Source organism: Camelina sativa, chromosome 9, assembly GCF_000633955.1.
Source record: "Camelina sativa cultivar DH55 chromosome 9, Cs, whole genome shotgun sequence".
Taxonomy (NCBI): domain Eukaryota; kingdom Viridiplantae; phylum Streptophyta; class Magnoliopsida; order Brassicales; family Brassicaceae; genus Camelina; species Camelina sativa.
Genome location: NC_025693.1, coordinates 17,249,606 through 17,258,904, shown reverse-complemented (window position 1 = coordinate 17,258,904; position 9,299 = coordinate 17,249,606). Strand labels below are relative to the sequence as shown.

The following is a 9,299-nucleotide window of genomic DNA, read 5'->3' as shown; positions in this document are numbered from 1 at the left end:
TGGTCGTCCTCTAATAAACTTATTTACGTTGATGTATATAATATCTTCATGCTTCTGTGAATTTCGGAGAAATTGATAATACAAGGAAAAGTATCCCTTACCAGTCCAACTATACAGGAGTTAAGACTAAAGTGCTAGAAGAAAAAGAGTAAATACTAACGACTAACGAGAGAATATTCAACATGTAACAACACAAATTAAATTTGTGACTTATTTATGCATGGTCGTGTCCAGTTTGGTTTGGATATCGTCTTATTTCTTGCTATATTTCAATTTAAAGGTAATCTCCATTGTCTCTGTCGAGTTTACAAGAAATATGAATACGATCTTGAATGAAGAGAGGTTGAAGAACAACAAGGATCGAAGTTCTTCCACATTCTCCTCCTTCTTCTTGGGCCTAAAACGGTCCGGATACCAAAACCTTGACAAGCCCATAAAACCATATCTAAATTGGTTTTATGTTTTATAACCAGAGAAATTGATTTAAAAAGTCTATTTTAAATATTGATATTTGTGACCTGGATTAGGAAGAGAGGTTAAAAAGTCTTATCTTGATGATTAGGAAAAAATCAGACTCTGGATTTTTTTGGTTTCCCAAATGCCAATTCAGTTCCATTTGATTGGTTGACAAGAATACTCACTTCAGTCTTATATGTTAATCCGAACCACTGACACGTGTACATCAATGGACCCGACATTATCTTGTTCCGACCAATCTCAAAGAACATAAAAATCCTCTTTTAAGATACGCTTTGAAGATAAACTGATAAGCCTATATCTCACCTTAAACCCATCTCATCCGTCAGAACAACCACGTCATCTAATCCAACGGTAGATACTCAGTGATTAAACCACAGCCACAAAACTCATCTTCAGCAAAGTTACAAATCCCCTCCTCTTAAGTCTTGTTTCTTCACAATCATCTCTGAACTCATCTTTCAATCTCTCTTGATTCCATTCTTTTTTTACAGTACTGGGTTCTTGGGTCGGATCTTCTGAGACTAGTGATAATGGCGACTGTCACTACTCATGCCTCGGCCTCGATTTTCCGACCTTGCACTACTTCAAAGCCAAGATTCCTCACCGGCTCTTCCGGTAAGTTGAACCGCGACTTGTCGTTTAAATCCATCGGCTCACCCTCCAAAACGTCGTCGTTTAAGGTTGAAGCTAAGAAAGGAGAATGGTTGCCCGGTTTGGCCTCGCCTGACTATCTCACCGGCAGGTAATTTTTTGCAAACTACTACATTCAAATTTTGGTTTAAAACAACCGGAACAACCTTGGTAATCAACCCGATACCGATTTAGTTAATGTGTATTAGGCTTGGTTAGGTTAGACCGAGTTGGTTCGGTGGCAGTTTAGTTGATGTTGAATGGTATGGTAAATTGCTCATTCACTCTTATACACATACATATTGCAGTCTTGCCGGAGACAATGGGTTTGACCCGTTGGGGCTAGCAGAGGATCCAGAGAACTTGAAATGGTTCATCCAGGCAGAGCTGGTCAACGGACGATGGGCCATGCTCGGTGTCGCAGGGATGCTTTTGCCTGAAGTTTTCACCAAGATCGGTGAGTTACCAATTAACATGACCTAAAACAATTTGTAATATTTTTTTCAAGAACTTAACACAGTGATTGTCAAAACTATTGGTAGGAATCATAAACGTTCCGGAGTGGTACGATGCTGGGAAAGAGCAGTACTTCGCATCGTCCTCGACATTGTTCGTGATCGAGTTCATTTTGTTTCATTACGTTGAGATCAGACGGTGGCAAGACATCAAGAACCCAGGGAGTGTGAACCAAGACCCTATCTTTAAGCAATACAGCTTACCTAAGGGTGAAGTCGGTTACCCTGGTGGAATCTTTAACCCACTTAACTTTGCTCCTACGCTCGAGGCCAAGGAGAAAGAGCTCGCAAACGGTAAGCTTAGGAAAAGCTAATTCGTTATCTTGTCGGGCAAGAAACTAGTAGTTAGAGTTAAAAGACTAAAGACCATTTGTTTATTTTGCAGGGAGGTTGGCTATGTTGGCATTCTTGGGGTTTGTGATTCAACACAATGTGACTGGAAAGGGACCATTTGAGAATCTGTTGCAGCACTTGTCTGATCCATGGCACAACACTATTGTCCAAACCCTCAGCGGCTAAGGATCTAAGTCAGACTTATGAATCTCATCTCTCTCTATCTTCCATCATTTTCATGTCTGTCAGCGAGTGTGTTTCATCTTAGAGTTCTTGGATTTTGAGCCTGAATTGGTGTTGCATCGTTGTCGCTACATGATTAAATTTAAAATCTTCAATGTACAGAGGAACTAAGTTAATCAACATTGTCGTAGTCCTTAATACTTATATATTCATGTGGTAACAGTGATTTAAGCACACCATAACTTAGAATCCCAATCTCTTAATACATTTGCAGCAACAACAAAAAAGCCTAAAGTTTCGGTAAGCTTCGGTTTCTAGACTTAGACAATAGGTACCAACAAATCATTGGCTACAGATCTTAAAAGATACGTAGTACACACATAGAAGCCGTTTTGATTGAAGAGAGAAGAGTATATACATCATTAGTGCTGTTAAGGATATAAGCAGGTTACTAGCTCTGTTTTGTTACTGTCCTCTGGACTGTTGAAACACCATCCACGAATTTTGTTCGGAAGAGAACATTGGCATTGTTGAACATTCCTTCTTTCAGCGAAACCACGATGAACTGTAAGAGAAGTCATATCAGACAGAGAGCAGCAATGATTGAGATATGCATGGATAAGTAGAGCTTTCTGAATCATGGGTATAGCTAGTGAACACAAAATCAACGAAATCCGCAAATTTATGTGACCTGTGAATGTGGGAAATGAGCTTTTATCATTCTTCCTATGTTCTGCGTGTGACTGAGATCAAGAGCTGCATCAACCTGAAAAAATTAAAGCCATGAGTTCTCTTATGTCTTTTTGAGAATGTCATCAAACTTAAAAAAGGTCCTGTTATTGTGAACATTGTCAAGATCACTGAAAACATGAACTTCGTCGTTACGTATTGAAAATGTAAAGGGAGAGCAATAATTCATAGAAATGTAAAATCGAGATGTACCTCATCTAAGATATAAAGAGGAGCTGGCTTGAAGAGAAGCAACGCTAGGATTAAAGATAGTGCAAGAAGAGATCTTTGCCCTCCACTTAGCTCAGATAAAGACTGTTTCCAAACACTTCCAAAAGCAACACGGACCTCAAGGCCATCAAGGAAATTACCTCCTTCTGGAGGTTCTAGTTTTGCCATGGTGCCAGGTAGTAGACTTGAAAAGATGGAACCAAAATCCCTGATGAGGATGAAATTACAATGAAGTTATAAGAAGTGAATCACATGGTTGAACAAGCAAAGAAAACTAAATAAGCGACTCACTGATTAACTTTAACCCATGTAACTTTCAGTGTTTCTTTTTTCTTCTCATCAAGCTCCTCAATCACTTTCTTGATTTTGGATTTATCAGTCTATGGAAAATGAAAAACCATAGTTAGTAGATGCGTGTAAAGCTGTTAAACTAAGTCGTACAGACCTTCCAACACTAACCTCGATTATATTTTTCTTGGTCATAAGAGCATTATATTCATCTTCTGCTTTCTCAAACATAGCCATGACCTTCTTGTTTACTCTTTTCTCGAGACTTTATAAGAGAAGTGAATAGCCGAGTGATTTCTCAATTAGTTAAAGAGAAAAAACAGGAAAACACATTTCATTGATATTGCATTGTATAGGTATAAATATTATATCGATTACAAAAAACTATATCAGAAACATACCTTGATTGTTCTGTCTGGAGCCTTTCAAGTTCTTGTGTTGCTTTGTAAGGATCACGGGATTCAAAATCATAGTTCGTCCCTTCTTTACCAAAAAGCTGCTTCTCAGATGTTATCCATGTATGCTTCTCAACAAGTTTGTCTACCTTCACAGAACAATTTTTCTGATCCATCTCCATCCTTGTTACCTATGCAGAGTAAAATGTTCGCCCATGAACAGTGTGCATTTCTTAAGATGTAGAATTTCAGTAAATACTACTTATCAACTAATAGAGTATACAACATCTTCAATTTTGATTACAGTCGAATTACCAGGAACTCCTAACACTTATATCCACCTCTATCATCCAACATCCAGGCCTACTTCAATATTAATGTCAAAGCAATTAAGTAAACCCAGAACATCTGTCATTAAATAGGGAGAACGCCGCAAGAATTGAAGAGACAATATACCTCATTTTCTAACTTCTTTCTGTCAAGCTTCAAGTCACTAATCTTCTGCAGACATTTTTCCTGGTCTGCGATGGAACCACTAATCTGTGTATCACATTCCTTCATCTTTGCATGTATCAACTTGAGCTCAGAGAGAGACTGATCATGATTCTTCTGTATGGCATCCACCTGCAGGGGTATCACATCCACACGTTACTCATATATTTTCTAATTTTAAAAGACACGAATAAAAATAATCGCAGTACCTTGGATCGTTGATTGCCCACATCTGAAGCCAGAGTGCTAATTTGCGTCTTCAATGAAGCTAGCTGGCTCTCTAAAGATGACTGTTCCTGCAACACTGCTTCTTGCTCCATCACAAGCCTCTCCCTTTCGTTTTCATGACCCTATTGAGCAAGAGAAACATATAGCATAAGCTATGAAGCCATTTTAAAAATATAAAAGGCAAAAAAGTTGGTAAACCAGGTTAAAAAAAGATTGAAAAAGTTCAAAGTCTTTGATGAAAAATCTGGAATACCTTTAGATCTTTTGAGGATGCCTGAATACGAGCTTTGATAGTTTTGATATTCTTTTCTAAGTCCTTGAGTCTTCCCTCTCTGTTCTTATCATGATCTTTGATGGATGTCTCCAGCGTAGAGACAGTATCAGCACAACTTTTGTAAAGATTTTCCTTCTCTGTGATTTGAGATCTCACTTCTCCAACCTCTTCTTCAAGTTTCTTCACCGCCTCACCAAGCTATATAAGGAAGCGATATGCCTATTAGCAACGATAGAAGGCAAAAATTCGAATTCGGAAATTTAAGCTAGAAGGATGTAGATAATGGGAGATACGTTAACAAAAAAAAGGATGCCAAATGGAGATACAAAAACCTTGTGGTGCTCGTTCTGTTCAGCCCTTTTTAGAAACAAGGACATGTCATACATTTTCAGCTCCAACTGTGCTTTCATGTCTGTGAACTTCTTTTGAAGAGGCTGAAGCTCATTGATCTGCAGTTTAAAGAACCAGTAGGGTTTAACACAACCATAAAACTTAATTTTACCAAGAAACCCAAAGAGACAGCCGATAGCAGCATTCTGTGGGAGCCTTCACAAGCATATGTGAGGTACCCATAAATCCTAGAAAATCAAACATGAGATATAAATATGCTGCAACTAAACATTTGTTTCATTTGAGCCAGAAAAAACCAAACTGATCAACTATCTGAGATAACGAGACATCTAAATAAGGTTCAAAGTGTCAATTTCAACAGCTCAGATTATATTTTCTTTAGATCACCAATAAACTAACATGAGCCTCGAGTTCCAATGATCTAGATCTAATTCTAACCTGAAGTACATGTATAAGATATGCGTATGTACTTCAAACGGTTTGTCAGAAATTATATGATGCCTAGTTCAGCTGCAATAGCATATATATAATTGAAGGAATATACCTTCGCTTCAATTTCCGACAACCTTTTCTGATGTACGTGAAATTTTGCTTCAGCTTCTGCCAGATCATGAAGTTGTCTTAGCAGATCACCTCCACCTCTACAACAGAGGAATACGAAATATACAATGTTTTTTGGTCAGGTTATAGGCATTGCTGAACCATATCTGTATGAAACCCAGAAGATATTTACAGGTCTAATAGAAATAATGACATACTTGCGACTTCCACCAGTAAGAAGACCACTTGGTTGAAATACATCACCTTCAAGTGTAACACTTGGAGTTCGAATTTCCCTATTAAATGCTACCTGCCGAACAAGCATTTGAGAGATAAATTAAAGATCTAAAGAAAATTGAGTTGTCTTGCCATCAAAATATAGGTGTCTAATAGTCGAGAAGACAGTAACGAAAATAAGTTATGTCTGATAAATGCATTTACAACCCAGCAAAGCAATCAAGTTTTGAGAACCGATAAACATAAGAACCCTTTCTCTCTGGTAGAAAACTATATATTATTGATAGGATTTAGATTTTGCCAGAGTCATATCCCATCCACTAATATAAAAAGGGAAATCATCATTTGAAATTTTGAGAGAAGATTGAGGCTATGACAATATAACCAAAGGCCCAGCTGAATATACATGTCAAGTAAGGTTGTTATACAAACAGCTTAGAAATCAAACTACATCTCTACTACATACATCCTTAACAAACACAGAGTCAGCACACATGCACTCTAATGGCTGGAAAAATACTTACTTCCTTTGCCGCATCAGTAGTTTTGCAAACAAAAGTGGAACCAAAAACATATTCCATAGCATTCTGCAAAAAATTAGAGCATCTCAAACGAAAATAAATAGTCATGAACTCATGGTATCAGCTAATTTTGGTACCGTGAGCAGGCAACCAACCCACCTTTAATTCTTCGCTATAACCAACTAAAGAAAGTGCCAATTCCGCATTACCCTTTCCAACCTAAAAATTAGTAGGGAATCAGCAAGGAACAAAGAAGAGGGAGTTGAATTTGACAGGAATGAAAAAAAAGATCCACATACCAATCTAACAGTGGCTTGCTGCACTCTAGGTGGAACTAGGTGAGATTGAATTTTGTTGAGAGGAATTATTGTAACTCTCCTCCGAAGATCACCCTTTTGAAGGAGCTCTTTTCCAGTATCTTCTGTGTCTACAACAACATTAAACAACTTCCCACCAGCAGTAACCTGAAAAAAATAGTCACCTTAGAACTCCTATGATCCGACAAAGTATAATGACATGATAATTCCCTACTTACTTCCAAAGCTGTCATTGAGGACCTATCATTCACTTTTATCAGTTTTGCAACCACACCTTTCACCTTTGATCGATCAAAGTTCTTCACAGGATCACGGTATGTAAACTGTACATTTGCTAATTGAGCTGAAAGATCGCTCACTTTGTCTTTCAGCCTTCGCCCAACTTCAAGTTCCAATCCTCGATCCTAAGAGTAAATTTCAGTCACGGGTGTATTCTTTATGCAAACAAAAGAAGAAAATAAAATAATCTAGAAAAAGCATGCTAAATGCTAACCTTCTCCAATGCTTCCATCTGACCCTCTTTATAAGGAAGAGAATCAAGTGCCCTTTTTACACTATCAACATCATTTTTTCTAGCATCGAGTTCGTTTTCCACAGCAACAGCTTCTGCTTGTTTTGACATTAACTGGGACTTTTTCTCTTTTAGTTCCTTTTCGCAGTGGCTAATTTTGGTATTCAGCTGCTTCAACTCCGTTTCAGCTGATCCAACAGAAATCTTAGCATCACGTAGTTGATCTTCAAGACATTTCTCTTCATCTCCACTACTCTTACCAGCTACCACACCCTAATTATCAAGGGGCATACATCCAATAAACAAACATGATTGATTCAGTAACTAAAGATTCTTCTTAGTGTACCACTGTACCTGGTGGTCTCTTTCACACTCTTCCAGTGTGGTGGAAAATTCTTGGAATTTACGTTTTAGATCTGCTGCTCCTTCGTCGCACTTCTTGAGAGCAGAAGCTCTCTCTTCTACAGATTTCTTCAAATCTTCCATATTATGAACAATCTGGCAACACCAAAAGTTGTCAGATTTTAGCTGAGAATCAATAACAATTTCACTCCAAGGTAATAACTGTCAGCTAACCTTTTCAGCATTATTCTCCTCGCTCTGAAGGGTGTCCTCCATATTATTAAGCTTGGATACTTCACGTGTAACTTCATTAGACAGTGAATCCACTTTGTCAGACAAATTTTTTACTTCTCCTCCCATGCTGGCTTCTCTTGCCTTAGTCAAAGCTTTAACTTGGTTCTCCAGTTCCGATATTTCACCCTGTGTCTTTTCAATCTCTTCGTCAATACTTGTCATTTTTGTCTTCATTTGTTCAACCCCATGGAGAGAATTGTCTCTAACTTTCTCAGCTTGAACATACTCAAAAGCGATACAGAACCTCTTTACTCGTTCTAGTTCTGCATTACCATTAGCCCACTGCATATACTGCGCCTTTTCTCTCCTAAGCTTCTCCAAAGCTGGCAATATATCATGCTCAAGAAGCTTATTAATCTCATCAACCTTTGTTTGCTTTTTCTCTAACGTCTTTAACGCAGCTTCTTTCTTGTTCTCATACATTCTTGTCCCCGCAGCTTCTTCAAGCATCGATAAAATCTCCATAGGTTTCATGTTCAAAACTTTAGTAATACGCCCTTGCATAATGAGAAAATGAGGATTATTAACATTAAGCTGCACCGAGTGGAATAGGTTCTGAACTTGACTTGGTTGAGCAAGCTTCCCATTAACCAAATACTTGTTCCTTCCACCAACCACAATCTTCAAAACACACACAAAACCAAAAAAAAAAGTCACTCTAAGCAAACACTTATAAAGAAAACGAAACCTTAAGTGAAATAAGTACTTACTTGTCTAGTTACGGTAATCTCTGAGTGATCTTCATAACCTAAAGGACTTCGATTTCTCTCGGAGTTATCGAACGTAATCGAGACAGTGGCTTTAGTAATCCCAGCTTGTCCTTGTTTGTAAACGAGTTCCTGTAGATTAGAAGCTCGAACATGCTGGAGATTAGTGATACCCAGAACGAAGCATACCGAATCGAGGATGTTTGATTTCCCAGACCCGTTTAGACCCGTAATCGCGTTGAAATGCGGGTCAAAACCCGGAACAACCGTCCTCGTCGCGTACGATTTGAAACCCTCCAAGCATATCTCCTTTATATGCATCTCTCCTTCCCCAAAATTTTACCCTAATTTAGAAACTAAAAACCCATAAACCCTAGAAATTGAAACCCAGATTTTTAAGTATCACAACAACAAGCTTGATTCCGAAATTGAAATTCGCAGATACAAAATCTAACCGTTGCAGGAGAAAGCAGAGACGAATCTTCAAAATTGAGAGAGCGAATTCGATTTTTTTGTTTTTGTTTTTTCAATTTTACCAAAACAATTAAAAAGGTGAATTTTCTCATTTTAAACAATTGGGTTTTTTCGGATTTGGTAGCAAAAGAGCGGGAAAGTGAATTTCTAAACCCTACCCTAACCTTTTAACTTATCTAGAAGGTTCCCTCTCGATCGAAATAGAGGTTTAACAATAAACCCATTTT

At 38.0% G+C, this 9,299-nt stretch overlaps 2 protein-coding genes across 3 annotated transcripts; one reads left to right on the top strand and one right to left on the bottom strand.

The window, feature by feature from the left end:
* Nucleotides 860-2,347, top strand: LOC104711206 (chlorophyll a-b binding protein 4, chloroplastic-like). Its single transcript, XM_010427885.2, has 4 exons — nucleotides 860-1,222; nucleotides 1,419-1,567; nucleotides 1,653-1,919; nucleotides 2,011-2,347. The coding sequence occupies exons 1-4, from the start codon at nucleotides 1,011-1,013 to the stop codon at nucleotides 2,142-2,144; spliced, it is 762 nt and encodes a 253-aa protein (XP_010426187.1). The 5' UTR covers nucleotides 860-1,010; the 3' UTR covers nucleotides 2,145-2,347.
* LOC104711207 (structural maintenance of chromosomes protein 2-2) lies at nucleotides 2,368-9,130 on the bottom strand. Of its 2 annotated transcripts, XM_010427887.2 has the most exons (21): nucleotides 9,054-9,130; nucleotides 8,602-8,971; nucleotides 7,832-8,512; nucleotides 7,610-7,753; nucleotides 7,238-7,528; nucleotides 6,963-7,148; nucleotides 6,727-6,891; nucleotides 6,587-6,646; nucleotides 6,431-6,493; nucleotides 5,888-5,979; nucleotides 5,674-5,770; nucleotides 5,111-5,227; nucleotides 4,758-4,976; nucleotides 4,486-4,626; nucleotides 4,241-4,408; nucleotides 3,791-3,975; nucleotides 3,561-3,654; nucleotides 3,393-3,481; nucleotides 3,084-3,309; nucleotides 2,833-2,907; nucleotides 2,368-2,706 (listed from the first exon to the last, which is right to left on the bottom strand). In XM_010427887.2, the coding sequence occupies exons 2-21, from the start codon at nucleotides 8,917-8,919 to the stop codon at nucleotides 2,593-2,595; spliced, it is 3,525 nt and encodes a 1,174-aa protein (XP_010426189.1). In that variant the 5' UTR covers nucleotides 8,920-8,971; nucleotides 9,054-9,130; the 3' UTR covers nucleotides 2,368-2,592. The 2 variants fall into 2 exon arrangements, with proteins under 2 accessions (XP_010426189.1, XP_010426188.1); XM_010427886.2 differs by having other exon boundaries at nucleotides 8,602-9,120.